This window comes from Pipra filicauda, unplaced genomic scaffold, assembly GCF_003945595.2.
Source record: "Pipra filicauda isolate LSUMZ 115617 unplaced genomic scaffold, ASM394559v2 scaffold389_size666192_pilon, whole genome shotgun sequence".
Lineage (NCBI taxonomy): Eukaryota > Metazoa > Chordata > Aves > Passeriformes > Pipridae > Pipra > Pipra filicauda.
Genome location: NW_024104519.1, coordinates 123,168 through 141,726, shown reverse-complemented (window position 1 = coordinate 141,726; position 18,559 = coordinate 123,168). Strand labels below are relative to the sequence as shown.

Sequence of the window (18,559 nt, the reverse complement as noted above, 5' to 3'; positions counted from 1 at the left end):
GTCAGGATGGGGAAGGAGCTTCCCTATAGGTTCTGCCAGCTGGGGAGATGGTGTTGAGTGTTCACCTATCATAAGTGACTGTACCCAGGTAGCCCTGTGTACCATAAAATCAGGGAGAACATGAGATAGGACAAGAGGAAACAGCCTCAAGATGCACCAGGAGAGGTTTAGATTGAATATTAGGAAAAATGTCTTCCTGTAAAGGGTCGTCCACCCATGGCACAGGCTGCCCAGGGAAGCAGTGGACTCACCACCCTGGAGGTAATTAAGGGACCTGTGCTTAGGGACATGGTTTGGAAGCTGTACATATCCCTATGTCCTTTCATTTTATCCTTACTGTGAGCACTCCCTGCTGTCAGGGTGATGAAACCAGTCACTGCATTTCTCCTCTACTTCCGTGTAAAACCTCCACAGGTCTTACAACTGTGTTTTCCTCAAAATCCAGCTTCTTCCCAGTCAACAGTGTCTCCTAAGTGCTGGTTCCTTCAAGATCTTTTCTGACCAAATCTTTTCTCTCCTCTTCGGTTCAGCCTGTCCAAACTGTTGCCATCAAAATATTTCCCTTTTCTCACTGCTCTGAGCATGTTCCCCTCCTTCTAAAACCTCAGCATTGACTTATTTCCCCCATAAAATTCAAGCCAGCTCTGGTTAACTCTGTTATTGCTTGGTTCTGACTCCCCTCCTCTTGGAAAGCCTTCTCATCTCCAGTGCTGGGAATGCCTGTGCATGGCAAGCAGGGGATGTTGGTCTTAATTTCCTTCTTCAACTTTCTTCACTGAAAGGATGCTCTGAATCTAAAACGTATGGTAGATTAAATTACTTCCAAGTCCTTCGTTTGTTACAGCAAATGCCTGGAAATATTTCCCAATCAATCACCAAAAGCATTGAGAATGAAGATTCAGCACAATTGAATTGATTGCTGTGCCAGTGCCTCACCACTCTCACAGGGAAGAATTCATTCACAGCTTGAAGGATCTGTTTTTCTAATAGTATCTGTTTTTCAAATCCATGTCATGCAAGCCAGTGGCAAAAGGTCTGGTTCTCAGAGTGTTACTAACACTTATAATTGCTTGTAAGAAGAACTGTGTAAATAATGGAATATTTTGTTTGCTAAGAATTCATTAAAAATTACTCAGCTCAAAATAACCAGGACGAGTGGATTAAAAAGAAATCGCTCTCTTCAAAAACATTATTCTAAAGGAGCATTGTTGATTAAAAATTCTTCAAATAAAACCAAAAAGTCAAGAAAAATACATTCTTTAAAATTCTGAGATGAAACTTGAATCCTGTTAGAGCACTCCCGTTTCCTTTCCAATGCAAACAAATTAAAACATCTCTGTTGGGCTCAGCCTGTGTTTTTGTCCTTGCCCCATGCAGAAAGCTAAAAAAAAAGGGCATTAATTTTTCACCTATTTCTCCCTGTGGTGCTTCCAGAAGTAGGAGTTAAGTGGCCAGCAATGCCTCCCAGCCTGTCAGGAGCGATGGCTTTTTAGGCCAGAGAGAACCTTTGGTCTCCTGCACAGCAAGAGTGTGACAGAAGCGCTGAGCTATCAAATCAGTTATTCTGCCAACATCTTTGTGGTTCACTGAGGAGTGAATTAATGTTCCCTAGGAGTGCTCCAGCAGCAGGGAGAGGCAGCACTCACACTGCCCTGGCTGGGCAGGAAGGGGCTGCCAGGAGTGTAAGTCATGGAGAAATAATTCATCTTCCTTGAGGAACCTTGACGGATCTACTTCACAGTCCAGCAGAGACCTGGCATGTCTGGGACTGGCACCAGTTCCCCGGAGTGGGCACCGGTCGGAACGTCTTGGTGAGGGAGCTGCTCCAGCAGAAGACACTGGGACAGGCCTTGGGCCACCATCATCTCCAGGAAAGGAAACAGGGAGACTCTGGCACACTGGCCGGGGGATGTCACCAGTCCTTCTGCCCCCCAAAACTTAAGAGAGTCCAGCAGCTCCAGTGAGAAAACAAGAGACACACGTCATGTGGTGCAACAGAGGATTCCACACTGACCTGACATCTGGTGCCTCCGGTTCAAACTGCTCAATGAACTGCAATCTCATGTATTTTCTGTGTGATTTTTTCCCAGTTGATCCTTTTCTTTTTCCACTGTTCCTACATCTTTCCTGGTTTGCACATACCTGTTGGATGTTTTCCTTGCTTTCCTGAGGTGACGTCCCTGTAACTGCTCCAGTGTTTCCCACCAGTCGCCCCGAGGCAATAAGTGCTTTGCCACAGGAATATGTGCAACCTTGGGAAGGACCAAGGATTTCTGTTCAAGACCATCTGGTCATAAAACCTGTATTTATCGAAACCCCAGAGCACTCAGGTTTTCAGGGCATTTTCTGTGTAGACCTCTGCTGTAAATGGCTGTTGCATTTGTTCATGAACTAAACATACAATATTCCTAGCAGCCCTCATAATGAGCAGTCTACACGAATGACCTTTTGAAAGCTCTCTGACTCCTTCAAAACATAAGCACATTGAAAATCTGTATTTGCAAGGTCAGTAATAAAATGAAAACCTCACTTTGGCTGTCTAAAAATAAAGCCTTGCAAAGCAAAGACCCGGCTGAATAGCAAACTCTTGAAATAAATACCATTTCCTTTTGCCACAATAAATGTTTCAGTATAAAGTGGAATATATAATTCGTTCCACTGATCTGTAACATTTTATTGAACTGCAGGAACTTCAGGGGAACAGCTCTTCAGTTTCTTTCAGGCTTGAAGCGCTCTCTTGAAAACCTGGAGAAGAGAAATGTGCTCTGTGATGGTTTTTAAGCATTTTTTTTTTCGTTCATTATTAAGATCTGACTTCCTTCAGCCACAGATTCATTGTTTCTGTGGCCTTAGCAGAAACCTGAAGCTCTAACCAGCTTTTAGAACTTCACTTCGAGGGCCAGATCCTTGGCTTCCATCCTGCCTGCTTTGGTCTGCTCAGGAAGAATTTGAGTAAAGTAAGGAGTGCTTAAAGGCAGCTACAAATTAAGGTTTTCTTTCAGCTCAAGAGTGGGCTACACTTAAGAGACAATTGTTATAAAGAGAAAAAATCCTCTGAACTGAAGTGTTTCCAAGCTACTCATCACTTCCTTAGTACCTCCTCTTGAGGAAATCCAAGTTCTATGATACCTGATCTTGTAAACAATTATTCTCGTTCCTTAGCTGCTATGATGAAATTCACACTTGATATTTCTGTAGGAACTCCTTGTCCCCTTCTTAGACTTGGTTTGGGGTTTTTTTCAGATTGGGAAACGGGGGAAAAAAAGAGGAATTTCTTTTTTTTTTTCTTTTTTTTTTTTAAATCTCAGCTTGGATCACTCGTTCTCATAATGCCTTTTAAAAAACATCAGCAAGAAACAAAAGTGAATCGAAATTTTGAAATTGATTTTAATAATTTCTTAATCTTTTTATTAAGTAATAACTCTATGGCACGGTAATAGCAGATACTTTGGGCAAATGCTTGCTGTCAGAATACACTACTAGGGAAAAAAAATTACATAGGCCAGGGGAATATGCTTAATTTCTTCATGCCCATTATATCTGGATAAGGAACCTGGCAGGTAAGTCCCCACAAATACAGTCATCAGCCCACCCTGGGGTTTCAGCACTGCTGATTGTGTTTCTCATGCAGATTATATACAAAATGATGCACAACTTGCATGTTATACTTTTGTTAGAGGGGACTCAGAAATATGCTACTGTTCTGGATACTTTTTAATGCACATTCCCCTCACGGGTGTGGGAATAGATCCATTCTTGCTGGTCTAAATTGAAATATCCTCCAGTTTCTCTGTACTGACACTGCTGCACAGAGCGTTTCCCTGGAGAGGGACTGATGGAGTAAATGCTTTGTACTTGCTCACGAGTTCCAAAGGCTCCCTTTGCTGCCACCTTTATGCCGCGAATTCAGTGTATTTGTGAGGCACGGCTGCCTCACTCTAAGGAAAACTACCCTCAGCATTCCTGTTGTACATTCGCGTTCCTTTCGTGAAGAGCTGACAGGTTCTAACTCTTCCTGCAGGGCCACAGCTCTGGGTCCTGATTCTAGAAACTCCAGAGATTTCACGTACAGGAAACCTTTGGGGATGTGTTTTGTCTGGGTGTCTTCTCACGCCTCAGAATAGGGATGGAGGTGCTTTGTGTTGTGGAGCTCTAATTGTGCCCAACTGCTCTAATTGTTCCCAGCTGCTCTAAATGGTCAAAGTGCTGTGCAGGTGTTAATTTAACTCTTTAGTCGTCTCACTCCCGCTGCGTTTATCAGAAAGGAGCAAAAGCAATTCAAATTCATCAGAAAGGACTGAAAGCACTTCAGGTGCCTGGTAACCCCCCATTCTGTGTTCAAGCCTTGCAGAGCTCAAGGAGCGTTTGGACAACGCTCTCAGGCAGGTGGGATTTAGGGGGCTGTCCTGTGCAGGGCCAGGAGGTGGACTCGGTGATCCTTGTGCGTCCTTCCAGCTCAGGCTGTTCTGTGATTCACTGTGGCCTTGGACGGTGCGGGGCGTGTGGTTGTAACAGCGGAGCCCGCCCCGATTCGGGGCACAAACTGGCCCGAGGTGAGAGGACCGGGACGGCTGTTTGCTGTGGCATTCCACGCGTGTGCCCTGCCCTTCCCGGCGCTCTGCGCAGCAGGCGCGGCGTTACTCCGTGTCCCGGCGGTCCCCTCCCGGACCCGCGGGTCATTCCCACGGGATGCAATCACAGCGCTGTGCCGTGTCCCGGCGGGGCGGGGGTCCGGCGGGCGGTGCTGCCCCGGGGACACGGGGACAGCCGCGGACACGGGGACAGCCACGGACACGGGGACAGCCACGGACACGGGGACAGTCACGGACACGGGGACAGCCGCGGCCGCGACCCGGCGCACGCGCCGTGTGTTCCCCCCCCCGCCTTCCCGGGCCCACTGTGACGTCACGAGCCTCCCGGTGTGTGTATGTGTGTGTCTGTGTCCCGCTCCCCCCTCCCCGCGCGCGGCCGGGGCCGCTGTGACGTCACGACCCTCCCGGGGTGTGTGTGTGTGCCCCCCGCTCGCGCCTCCCCGCAGCCCGGCGGGGTGTGACGTCACGAGGTGCCCGGTGTGTGTGTGTGCGCGTGTGTCCCCCCTCCCCGCACGCGGCAGGGGCTGCCGTGACGTCACGGCCCCTTTGCCCGCGAGCGCTCCCGCACGCGCTTCCCGCCGCCGCGCGCCCTCCCCTCGCGCCCCCCCTTGCGCCTCCCAGGGGCGCGCAGGTGCACCCGCTCCCCTCGGGGCAGCGCCGCGCGAGGGAGGGAGGGAGAGAGAGAGGAAGGGCCGGTCCTTCCCCGCTGCCCGCTTCGCCCCGGCTCTGCCCGCTCCGGCAGCCAGCGTGAGTCCCTGCTCGGTGCCAGCCCCGTCCCCGACGGGAGCGAGCCGCGGGCCGGGGTCGCTAGGGGGAGGCACGGCACCGGCGGACGGGCTTAGGCACTGGCGGGGCGGGGAGGGAGCGCCGCGCCCCCCGCCCCGCTTTTGCTTTCCCTTTTGCCACTGCCTTTCTCCCCGGCGGGCGCGGGGGAAGCGGGGAGGACGCGCGTTTGTTTATTTATTTATTTAGTTATTTGTTTGTTTGCTTCCCTAAAGGGCGAGGGGAGGGGAGAGGGAAGACCGGAGGAGGGCGCGGAGGCAGCGCCGTCACCAGAGGAGGCGGCGGCGAGGAGGAGGAGGAGAAGCCGGAGCCTCGCCTCGCCTCGCAGCCCCTCCGCCGTCACCGCCTCGCCGTCCCCGGCCGCCGGAGACACCGGCGGCCGCCCGTCCTCATGATGGCCTCGACCCCCTGCACCCGCTTCACCGACGAGTACCAGCTCTTCGAGGAGCTCGGGAAGTAAGGACCGGCCCGGGGGGTGAAGGCACCGTGGGGTTGCGGGCTCGGTGCGTGAGCCGCGCCCGGGGCTCCCCGAGCGCTGCCGAGAGCCCCGCGGGAGCGCCCGGGCTCCGGCCGTACGGCCCCGGGGCGGCGGGGGGCTCCGGGCGGGCGGTGGGGAGCTCTCACCTGTATTTATTTTTATGTATTAATTTTTATTATTTTTTTTTTTATGACTGTGAACTATTAGGGTGCCGCGGGTGGGGTGGGGGGTCTCTGCCCGTGAGGGGGCTCCCCCCAGCGGCGGGGCGGGGGGCGCAGCCCCGATCGCCATGTTGGGTGTCACCCCTCCGGTGTCACCGCCGAGGGGGACACGGGGCCACCGCCACCGCCGCCCTGCGCCCCCCCCCCCCCCGGGGCTCCGCCTGCCCTCGGCCGCACGGCTTCCACCCCGCAGAGTTCTGCTGAATGAAATCAATGCCGACCGTCACTGCCAGAAAAAAAATCAGAAAATCCCTTTCTGGGTTTTTTTGGGGGTTTGATTCTGCCGACATCACGCCCCTCCGTGCAGCCCGTTAGCCGGTAAATGGCAGTGGAGTGTTTCAGTGGGACTGACACTTTGCCCGCTTCTTGGTTTCCAGAGGGGCGTTCTCCGTCGTGAGGAGGTGCATGAAAATCACCACAGGACAAGAGTACGCTGCCAAAATCATCAACACCAAAAAGCTCTCGGCTAGGGGTGGGTATATTTTAACATGGTGTTTATGATACCTCCTCCCTTTTTCTTGCATTCATGTGCTAAGTGTTAAAAATGATAAAAATAGGTGAATTATTTAATAGATTTCTTAACACGTTTTTAACTATTATTTCTCTTTTGGGATTTTTTTTCTTCACTTGATGCTTTTTTTTCTATATTGAACATTCTGTGGATTGACTGCATGGAGGTTGCTGTAAAGCATTTCAAGAAAAGATGTGCAAAACCAGTTAAACATAATGCAGCCTCTTCATTTTTGTATCCAAGTAATTTGAGTATCAGCAAAATTTTGAGTGTCAGCAAGCATTTTGCAAGCTGATATTTTTGCGGAGAGGTTGGTAAATAATAAGTTTCCATTACAGATTTTATCTTAAATATTATAGTTTTACTGAATTTTCACCTAACCACGAACATCGAGGCCCGTCTGACTATGAATGCATGAGGAAAAGTGTACTTTTACCTCATAGTAAACTTTCTCATGAGATGAAAGCTATGCTGAGGAAGAAAAATATCATTTTTGCACTAAGCAAGGAATTCTGAGGAAGTGCTGAACAGCGTTACTGTTCCAACGCTGCTGCACAGCTTGTTTCTGCCTTCCTGGGGGGTGTGTGTGTGTGTTCCCGGGAGCTTGTCGGTATCAATGGCCGGGTTGTCAGGATACATTGTAGGTAAATATCCCCACGGCGTGGGTTGTTGTTGTGGAAAGGAAGCCTGAATGGTGCCGTGTCGATTGCTCCTGAATTCCCACTGCCAGTGTGAATTCCCAGTCCCGGTGCTTGTGTTCGGATGTCCGGGATTAGGGAGCGTTGGCCCTTAAGGTTATCTGTGTTTTGATACGAGTTTGCGGGGTGGTAAAGAACATGGGAGTGAACAAGCAAACAGTGTCAGAGTGGTAGTCTGTTCATGGCCTGGTTTGCTTCTGACCCGAAGGAATCACTGCAGGTAAATTAAATTTAAACATAAAATATTGCATAGAACATAATGGCATGTTCTGTTAATATGTTGCTCTCTGATAAAGATCTTTTAGCGTCGTGTCAACACTCTTATTTGCAGCTGATGAAAGTTGTGTGAAAATTTACTTTTTGCTGAATTTTAGTCTTCACACTCTCACTATGAGGTTTGTTTTCCTTTATTTTTCAGAGGGTACTTAAATTTAAAATTTTTTTTTAGAGTTATGATCTTAAAGAGAGGGAGGTTAAGAAATTCATGATACTTGAGATAAAATATTTTCACAAGTTTGCTTAAAACAAATACTTTTTTTAGTTTTTTGGAACAATAAGGCGATCTGTTGAATTTTGATGCTTAAAATAAAGCACGATATCCTGTGTGATTTCATAGATCTAAGTAACTTTCCATAGCAAGATCACCACCAGGTGCCAGTTACCAGCTGATCCAGTGCCATGGGGTATGTGTATGATGGGATAAATCCTGAAATGCTGAGCTAAATTAGTTAATTTTTGTACTTTGTTCATGCAGGGCCAGGTTGGTCCTTACTGTGGTCCAGCAAAGAATGGGAACATATTTGGAAGAAGCTGGCTCATAAAATGGAACGAGGCAAATTTCACACAACTTTTTCTGTAGGACATAAAACCCATAATGGAAGGGGCTACACTTCAAAGCTGGACTGTGAAATACCCTTTCTTATCAGAACATGTGTGATGTCCATGAATGCAGGGAATACCTTCCCCTCTCTGTTTCCAGACATCCCAGAAACGTTGGAGGTTTTTTTGGGGAGGTTGTTTTGGTTTTCAGTGCTTTGACATCCACTAAACAGCTTCCAAAAGCAAGATTCTTGGAAAAAAATCTTCTGATTCTTATTAGGCAGTTCTTTAATTGCAGAAAGATGCCCTTGAATGACGCTTACGGTGCCAAAAACGAAACACTAAAAAGCCTCAAACTGTGATACTTTCTCCTGGCTGATAACAGGGGTGCAGTTCATAAGTAGGGTGCTGTTTTTCCAAATCTAAGTTCTGTTTTGCTCCATCCGAACTGCTCTGTGAGGAGGTAGCAGTTCACTTCTGTGTTTTGTGCTTGCTTGAAATACCAGTTCCAGTGTAAATCAGGGGGTCAGCTTCATCTGTGAGCAGAGTTAAGAGGTGGTTCTTGGCTTGGAAGTGTGTATCCCTTGTACAGTGCCTGGCTCTCTGGAAGCCTTTTAAACAAAATGTCAAATCTGGGCCTTCTCTTGTCAGATTGAGGAAGAGCAGTGTCAGTGTATGATATGGCAGAGTCAAACCTCTCAACACTAAATGAAAGCTTAAGGTAGCTTTGAAATTAGAAGTTATTTACTGCATTTAGCCCAATCATAACAATACTTGTCTCCTCAGCCCTCCTTCACCTCAGCCGTGAATGTTCTTGGAGATTTATCCAAATCCTTACTTTAGCAGTCCTTCTAAACTGAGGAACTGATCTGGGCACAGGCTAATGCCAGTGAAGATGTGTCCTCATCTGTTTCCTTGTATAGTTACAGGGAAATTTCAGGCTAATTGCGTGTGTGCAGAGGCATGGGATTGAGCTGGAGTTTGGAGGGGAAAGGAGGCTGGGTCCCCTTTTCTAACAGGAGCAGCCTTTGTGCTTTTCAGGTTGATAGTTGTATTTATATAATTCTGGTTTGGTGCTTTTCTGATTTTAGCAATAGAAATAATACACATTTGCAATTTAAATCTATTTCAGTGTAGCAAAAACGCTTTTGCTTGTTAGAACAACATATATTCTCCTCTTGAAGTACCCTTAAGCTGCACTTCAAAGTTCTGAGCTTTGACTTGGCATTTTCTAAGTCAGCTGGAGTGTTAAATTGATACTAGAATATCAACAGCTAGTTTTGTATCAGTAGAGTATGTTCTAGACTGGCTTGCACAAGTTGATTATGATGCTGATTTTAAAAGGAGGGGAAAAAAGATATTCTCTAAAATTAAGTGCAACGGTGAACAAGTACAGAGAAAGTTAAGAATAAAGTGAAGAACATGTGTTTGCTGATTCTGGGTTCTGTATTGTGTCATCTGATGAAGTTCTTGGGATTTCCTTACTACTCAGCGTGTGCTGTTTTGGTCTTATCTGTGTTGTTTTGGTTGTTTTGTGCTTTATTTTAAGTGTCGAAATTCAACAGATCACCTTATTGTTCTAACAAGTTAAAAACCATGCAGATAAAAGTGAACTTCTGTGAGGTGACTTTACTTTCCTCCTGTCTGTTCCAAATACCAAATAATGAGCAAATAGCCTGTTTCTTTTTGTCATTATCTGTACATCTTTTATCTTCTCTTTTGAGAGTCTTCTGGCTTTGATCCAAATTGATTTCACATAAACAGATCAATTTTCTTAAAAGGTTTGGCCATCGTTTTCTGTCTTAAAAAAAAAAAAGGAATTAGACAAGTGTTTCAAGTGTTGGCTTCTCTGATTGTGCTTGAAAAGGTGAATTACTGATACATTTTTACTGGGTGTAATTCTTGCCAGTAACTCATGGTGACAGTTCCTCTGGTGGCCAAAAGCCCGGTGCCTTAGGTGGCGGTTTGATGGCATCCGTGTGAGGAGGATCACGTTCCAGTCCCTTTCCTTTTCCAAGGAGCTTTTGTAGAAAGACTGGACACACCTTTCCCAGCCCTTGGATTGCTGCAGCAGAACTAGGAGCACTTTGTTTATGGGCACAGGAGTAATGTAAGAATCAGCTGGAGGTTATTGCTGCTCGTGAGCTTTCAGGGACCAGCCATTCCATCAGCTTGGAGCTTAGCAGGTGTCCTTGGGGATTTACTTTCCTTCTTAGCAGGAAAGCTCCCAAATCTTTTTCAGCGTCTTTCCAGTTCTTCCAAGAGAGGGTATTTGCTGTGAGCTTGTGCCTGCAGATGTGAGGCATAGCCAGAGGTGACCAGACCGATCTCACTGACCTGCACCAAGCTGCAACCCCCGCCCCTTGGGAACAGTCGGGTGGCACTACGGAGCAATCAGGCTGTGGGAAGAGCGTTTCAGCGTCTAAAGCTGTCCAAGTAGGGCACCTCGTGATCCCTACAGTGATTCAAAATACATTAGGGAGATGAATGAACTGGGAAGCACACAGGGTAGTGTTTTTCAGCGCAGCTCTTGGTGACGCAGAGATAAACGTTTTTGATGTGTCACTAGAGCAACATTTCCTGTAGTCAGGTAACCTGTGTCAGTCAGTGCCAGATGTTTGACAGGAAGGCAGGCTCTAATAAGCCTTCCTGTACTCCAGGGGAGGAGAAAATAATTCTTTCTAATCTAGCTAAAGATGTTAATCCCTGAAGTGCACGTTTACCTGGGCGAGTTCATTACAACGCACGTCTTTTTAATGCTCGTTTCTGTTCTTACGCACGCGTGACGTTATTCCCGCACGGAGAGTACCCTCCTTAAGGGCATCCAGTTGTCACTGGGGCAGTTGCTGTCTTGGTGAAGACAAGAATTAAGCTTGGGATTTTAGCTGCGGTCTGTTTCTCTGTTAATTACCTGTCATTAAGAATGTTTTGAAACTGTTTTTTCCCCAGTATGTAAGAATGCTCACCTGCCCCTTTTAACGTTTGTGCTTGATGTTTGCGTTCAGCTTAGTCATGGCATTCTTTTCGGTGTGACATAGTTGTAACACAACATGTTTGTTTGCGTTTTTACCTGCAAGTCTTTTCAATTGCAAATTACTGTAATTTAGCAGGCTACCGGTTCTGTTAAAATCAACTTCATTCACAAAAACTCAGGCTAGTAGAGAGGTAAGAGTATTATTTAAAAAAAAGGGATTTTTGGTTAGGTGTTCTGTTTTGTGAAGGTTTGGAGCTTTTGTTGGTTTTAGTGAAAATCTGAAGACCCTTCAAATAGCAGTGAGAATGAGGACTTTAAATCTCTGTGGTGAGTGTTGGTTGGTAGTAATTTATTCTAACAGTTCCAAATAGGTTTGAAATGAAATGTCCTGGCAGTTCATAGTTAAATTATTCATAGCAAATACTATGTGATTTTCATAATGTCACTTCTGGGTTTTTTGCAGAGGAGTTATTTTCTCTCTCCACTGTGACTGGTGTTTCTCTTAGAAAGGGAAATTCTCCTTATAGCTCATACACTGATGGGCCTTACATTGCATCAGAATTGGAACATTGCACATATTGCTCTGGCTGCCAGTAAGGCTTGTTGCTGGTGTTGGAAAAGTTAATATTGTGAATAAATGTCCTTGATGTGTAGCTAAAAGCTTGGAGTGATACTCTGAAAACAGGGCTTATAGGTTATTCTTAAAGGGGAAGTTTGTGGGAATGTAGCCATTGATGGCAATGGATACATGAGCCAAATCCAGAATGTAAAATAACTTGGGGAGGCTTGGAGAATTAAAAAGGTGTTTGCATCATCTGTCAGCTCATTAGGGTAGGGGAGGAAAACCTACATAAGAGAGGATTCTTGAGGACTTATTTGGCTACTGCTTTCCTGCCATTTTCTGTCAGAAGTTGCAAAGTTTGGCTCTGACTCTGTTTTGTGTGTTCACTTACTGCAATCTGGAGATTTAGCTGCACATCTGAACAGCTGCACTTCCAGAATTGCTTCTGTTGGGAGAGAAGGGAGAACTAAATGCAGGAGAAAATAGAAATTGGATACCTTTACTGAGCTTCCACATCCTGACACTGAAATGTGGATGTGTTCTGTTCCTCCTAGTCTGGGAGAAGTTGTGTTCCCTGCTGATGTTTTACCACATCCAGGGTATTGTACTTCCAAGTGAAATGTGTGGTCAAATACAAAAAGAGGGAAATGGGGACAATGGTCAACACTTTGCCTTTATTGTAGATTGGCTCTGTTGGTACATAGAAAACATTGTTTGATGTGAAACCAAAGCTCAGGTGTTTGAGACTTGCATCTGCTCTCACTGACAGCAAGGCAGAAATACTCTTGTTCCTGGAAGGACCGAGACTGGATTCCTGGGGGGTTGTTTCTGCACTTCATTTCAAAACCTCTCATAGTCTTAAAATCCAACTAAATAACGGTGGTATTAAAGTGTGAAAGTCCTGCCATATGTAGGCAAATGGTATTGATCCAAATGCTGCACATTATTTATGCGCTTTCTCTGGTTATGATTAGGGGTATGTGAACATTTATTCATTACATTTATTCACAATTCTGTGATTCAGAGGTTGGGGGGTTGATTTTTTTTTTCTCTTTTTTAATTTTTTTTTAATTAATTGGGAAATGTCTGGTCTGAGAGACTGAAATAGAAGTCAGTGAAATATTATGCTTTACAAATGCATGTACTGCCAAAATAGTGCTTTTTGTGTATCTGTCCTTCATTTGACCTCCTGAGAAATGTAGGCCAGGGTGTTCCATATATCAGGATTCAGCTTCCTCCTTCATACACATTTATTGCACATATGTGAAATGCTTTGTAAGGACATTGGAGGGATTTTTAGAAGGTTATGTGACAAACATAACTTCTTCTGTGCATTGAAACAGGTTACTAGAGAATATAACCTTAACGGTGATAATTCATCGTGTTTAATTCCTTATTAAAAATAATTATGCCTTGAATTTGAAGAAACATCTGCTGTGTTTTGGAGAGGCACAGGAATCCAATCTGTCTGCTTATTCCTTGGATGTATTGAGCTCTGTGTGTATCTTTGAGAGCATGTTTGTGCAAACTCCTCCTCTGTTTAATCCCTGTATCATGAGAAATGCCTTGTGCTTGGCATCAGAGAGGGGGGAGAATTTGTGTGACATGAGGTTGGTATTTTCTTCCAGGGCAGACAATTGTGCTGTTACCCGACATAATTTTCTAGATTGGTGTCAGCTTGGTCTGAAATTCATCCAGTTGCAGTTGTTTGAATCAGAGAACTCGTTTTAAAGCTGTGCAGCCCCTGTTAATTCCTGTAAAGCTGCTGGATGTATTCTGCTGAACTGAGTTTTTACTTTATTTCTCTTCAACCTGTTGCTTCTAGATGCCACTGGGTAGAAGCATTAGCTATAGCAGAGTCAGAAAATCCAGGAAGGAGCAACTTCTGCAAATTTGCAAATATGTCTTATCCCTGATTGAGCTTTTATTCTAATCCAGGGCCTCTTTAGTGGAAATTGAGAAGTGTAAATTGTGCTGCAGCATATATTTGTTTTTCCTAATTAGGTTTTTACGTCTAGAGAATGATAGTTACTGTGCTGAGCAAACTATTACAGATAAGGCTGTGCAACTGTTGGTTTAAGTTGGTAGAAAGGACCTTTGCCTACCTGGTGGGTTTGAGGTAAGTTCTGTTATGTGGGTTCCTGACCTTTGGTAAGAAGCAAGTATTTCACTGGAAGCTTGGAGAGCAAAACATGCAGACTTACTTTAAAAAAAACAACCCCCCAAACCTCTCAAATGTAACAAAGTAGATTTTAATAATGGAAATGTGATGCTGTGGATATATGTCGGTCAAGATGAAACATTTCATCTTGTGATGGGAGGCTTTTTTATTTTTACCAATAACCAAGAATGTATCACTGCTAAAGGTATAAAGTTAATATCCTGGTGATGCTTTCCAAGAGAACTCTCTGGCATCCATAAAACCAGAATTAATTTAGGTTCTGGCACTCGCTTTCACCTTGAATATGGAGTGTGCTTGTTGTAGAAGTTCACAACTGTTCCTGGGGCTTTTTCTGCTCAGTTGCAGCCAAGTCAGTCATTTTGGGTTGTCAGTTGGACAGTCTCTCCCATGTGCTATGTAGGGAATTGGTTGTTTTTATTATGCACAAGTTTTTACTCTGCCAGCACGCAGTTGGCAGTGCCATGGCAAGCATGGCTGCAGTCACCTTCCACTGGATGGAGAGTTTGCCCTAAATCCACTTGAGTCAGAGGTCGTGATGTGCACAATTAAAAACCACAGCATCTGATCTATAACCAAAAAAAGGCATGAAGTGAGTGTTTGCTGGGTCGAGAAGCAGCTGCATGATTTCTGACAGCTGTCTATTGAAGGATGTCTCAGACCCTGGCAGTCACACACGGTTGGCATGTGTGTGGTCTGCAGGCAGGTTTTCAGCCCTGCTGAACTACTCTCCAGCCCTGTGGCCTCCAGCTGGCAGCTCCTCACCTGAAAGACTGGTAATTAATTTGTCCAGCACTCTGGGCAGGCTCTGGCTCACGTGGCACAGGGCAGGCTGCCACACACACTCCTTCCCTGTGCTCCAGAGAGCACTGCACATTGCCCAGCAGGAAGATTAACAAGCCCTGGTGCAGGTGGAAAGGGTATCACACCTCTGCTGTAAAGTTTCATCATCTCAGCACGTGAGAGGAAGGGAAACATAAACTCAGAGCGTCAAAGCTCATATTTGTGGGCAGCAATCTACTGCATGTGCTTCCAGAACTTTGTTCCTGATGTAACTGGGGTCAGGAACTGCTTACTGGTAAATTTTCCACAATGGGAATGCGAGTGTTGCAGCAACAGTCACGTTGCATATTCATGTTGCTGCACGAACAGATGGGGTTCCTAAATAACATCCATATTTGACAATCTGATGGGATTCGCCAAGCCTAAGCTTTCATTTAAGTTTTAACCTCTTGGAGAGGTAGGTCTGTGATTTAATCACTCGAGGGAGGCCTTCAAGTTATCTGTATTGCATAGCAGATTTCGAGCTGGTGCTGAGGTGTGATTTTGGTCTGGGAGACTTCCTGTAGGAGTGGTTTGAACAGGCTGTTGCTCAGTAGGATAAGTGCTCGCCCTGTTCAAAGGCTTCTCTTGGAACCTTATTCATTTGGTGGATTTTGCTCATATCCTGCAGGAAGTGAAGATGTATATTGAGTTTTAACACGGTGTAACATGGACAGAGTGCTGCTGTGGTGCTGCCTTGCAGGGAGGATTTTGTTCTGTAGGGCAGATGACCTTTGGTTTCCCTCAGGGCAGCTCCAGGTGCTGCTGAACTTTGGTTATGAAAACTCACTTAAAGACCTGCATTACACCCTTTTTTAGAGAAAGATGTCACTAAAGTTAAGTGTCTCCAAGATGCAAATAAATATCAGTATAGAAGCCTTCAAAAGCTACATTTTCCCATTATTTGTGAAACACTGTAGCTATGAAAATAAAGGTGTCATCTTGGTGCTTTCTATACTGTGTGTATTGCTTTCAAAATCAAAAAACCTTGAGTGTAAGGTAGAGTGCTTTCTATTTGCTTTACACAGCATGGACAGCTGGAAATTGTGGTTAGGATGGCACTGATAAGTGCTCCTGGGACTAGATACCTTGTTGATCATGGCATAAAAACCTTCTTTTTTAAGGACTTTTTAGAATCACCACTCCAAAAGGGGGAGGGGCGGGAAAGGGATGGAAGAGCTTCCAAAACCCAGATAATTTTTTATACCTATAGCACTTGATGGTCTTACATAGCTATTGCATTTTGGGGGGTAAGAAGAGGAAGAAAGGGCCACTGGTACAGTGTTCTGTGCCTGTGTGCATGTGCACATGTTAAATGTAGAAAAAGATCTGGCAGAACCTGTGTGTACCCAGCCAGCTCGTTTGCTGTAGGAAAATAATTCATGCTAAAAGGCCTATTAATTAAAGTGGTTTTAGTTGTAATGAGGGCAGGAATCGGTGTCTTTAAATTTTTGTTTATTTGTGTTAAACATGATTTATCTTTTTAAAGTAATAAATTGCTTTGAAGGCCATGTTAATCACAACATGTAATGAGATTAATTTTCCCAGAGCAGAAATTGCTGATGTGTGGTCCATCCCCTCCCTTAGGAGCTGTGTGCTAATGATACAGGAAGTTGTTTCATCTCAACAAAGTTCATACTCCTTAAAGCAGAAAATATTTGGATAAAACATTTTCTTTACATAGAATTGATTCCCTTCCATCCCCTTTAGATGGGATTGATTTCCCCCTGTCCCCAACTGTCTTGCCTGAGTAGTTGTGAATAGTAAGGATTTACCAATACTCAAAGTGAAAGTCAAGTTGAGTGATATGTTTTTGTCTCCTCTTGTTTTTACTTCCAAATCACATTTATCCACTGTCAAATTTCTATAGGATAAGAGAATGTTTGAGCATCTATTACCTGGGCTTGGCCTTAGGTGAAAAAATAAGAAAAGAAATTAAAGTGTATCCAAGGTTGAGTCCTTCAAGAGAATAAATAATCAGATTCAGTAGTCAAGATCTATCTTAAAATTAACTGGGGAGGTAGGAGGTTCGTTATTTTTGCTTTGATGAAGAGAGAATTAGTACTGCCCTCTTTTACTTCAAAGACTTTTCTGATTTACAGCCCAAATATAGTCCTGGACAGTGTTTGTTTTCTATGCCTGGATTGTCCTTCAGAGAATGCTTCATCTTTAATCAGTATATTCACGAAGGACAATCTTGTTTGCATTTTCTTTAACATCCATCTTCCTTTAGCTGCCTCCTGTATGACAGACTTGCCATTATTATGGCCATCCTTCCTTTTGTATGCTCTAAACTGATTTATATGGTTATATGTATGTGGATGTTTGGAATGGAGGATTGGAATTCACCAGAAAAAAAAATAGGTGAGGGTTTCTGAGTGTCTTTAGTAATCACTTGTGTCTGCATGGGAGGATCTTGTTGGTAAATTCCAGTGTTTATTTACAGATTCATGTGGCTGATTTTGAGGCTGATACTGAAGGAACTTGTTTAGTAATTTCGCTTCAGCTTTCCCCGCTCACCACCACATTTCCTGTCACCTCTTTTACCACTTGCCTACCAATTTCAAAGTGCTCTCCATTTTTACTAACCCCCAGATGCCTCCTTGTCTTTGTTTCTGCATCCTGAACAGTGGAGCCTGGCAGGACTCTTAGATTCCTGCCTGGAAAAATTCCCCAGAGTAACGTGTTAGAGGACTTGCTGTACCCACCCAGTAACAGATATGCAAAGATGTAGGTAGCTGCAGGGTTTTTTTGTGCAGTTTCTCGAGATCTTGTACATTGAGACCAAAGTCCAAACCCCTTTCTTTCCATCCAAGGCTGTTGTGCAGTTCCTGCCACGGTGTCTTCTACAGCCTGCTCTTACCGGGGCCTCTGTGCAAGGTCGAGTGGAAACTGCTGTGAAAATAGCTCCATGAAACGAAGCTAAATTAGGAATACTTTCTGTTGAGTGTTGACTTGTTTCTGCAGCCACAGATGCTCATCCAGACAGCAAAGCGGCTCAAGAAAAAGAAAACTGTGCAAATGCACTTAGAGCAGCCCAGTTTGCTGCTTGTTTAAAGCTGTAATGATTCACAGGCTGTATAAACTGAAACACTTTCAAAATGGTGCTAATTGTTGTTGACTCCTTTGGTCAATAGGATACAGTGTGTAAAAAAGCCTAACTACCTCAACAGGGATTTTGAGGGTTTTTCCCAAATTACATTTCTTTTCTATTTTTTTTTCCTTAGAAATCCCTTTCTTTAGTGTTTCTCAAACTGTAGTTTATAGAGAACTGGGGTTTCATAAAGCTCTGACAGAGGACAGCAGAAACTTCCTGAAGAGAGGAAAATGCATGAGCTTCTGATGATGTGAATTGTGCTTTTTTTTCTCTGGGCTGGTTTTATTTGTGGTTTGGGAGGAAGTTGTGCCAGTTGCTGGTGAATAAGTTGGTCTAAGGAGATGTGTAAGAGGACTTGGATGCTGCTTGTCCCAAGTGACCCTGTTGGAGCTTTCCCTGGGAGAGGGACTGGCAGAGAATGTGGTGAGTGAGGCACCTCACTTCCCTGAGCTTTTCAGGGGAGCTGGTGCTTGACACCAGCTGCAATTCCATGGAAAAGTGCTTCTAGAGCCCCTTGAAATAAGTGGATAAATAGGTGGGTTTAAAGTCTTGAATGCAGGGAACAGAAAAGTTCATCATAACGACATCAGGTCTCTTCAATCTGATCTTGAAAATGAGGTGATTGATGTTGGGTTTTTTACTTAGTAATGACTGATGAAAAACTGATGCTACACAGATTAGAAACCAAAAGAACAAACAGAACTCCCGTTAGTTTTAGTAAAATGTCTTGGTTGAGATTCTCCCTGTGCCCTCCCTGACCTGGATCATCCTCATTTAGGGGGAAGAAGGGATGGAGATCTCTGCAAGGAGAATAATGCTCCCC

General features: G+C 44.8%; 1 protein-coding gene across 7 annotated transcripts in view; it reads left to right on the top strand.

Moving 5' to 3' along the window:
* The first annotated feature begins 5,247 nt into the window (after positions 1 to 5,247).
* The window catches only part of CAMK2D (calcium/calmodulin dependent protein kinase II delta), a 114,556-nt gene continuing 101,244 nt past the window's right edge, over positions 5,248 to 18,559 (top strand). For 2 of the 7 annotated variants that reach the window (XM_039384984.1, XM_027716838.2), the window contains exons 1-2: positions 5,596 to 5,831; positions 6,452 to 6,546. In XM_039384984.1, the coding sequence (XP_039240918.1) occupies positions 5,767 to 5,831; positions 6,452 to 6,546 (160 nt within the window). In that variant the 5' untranslated portion in view covers positions 5,596 to 5,766. Of the gene's footprint in view, positions 5,340 to 5,590; positions 5,832 to 6,451; positions 6,547 to 18,559 lie in introns of those variants that run through there. The other 5 variants (XM_039384986.1, XM_039384987.1, XM_027716832.2 and 2 more) reach the window with 4 other exon arrangements.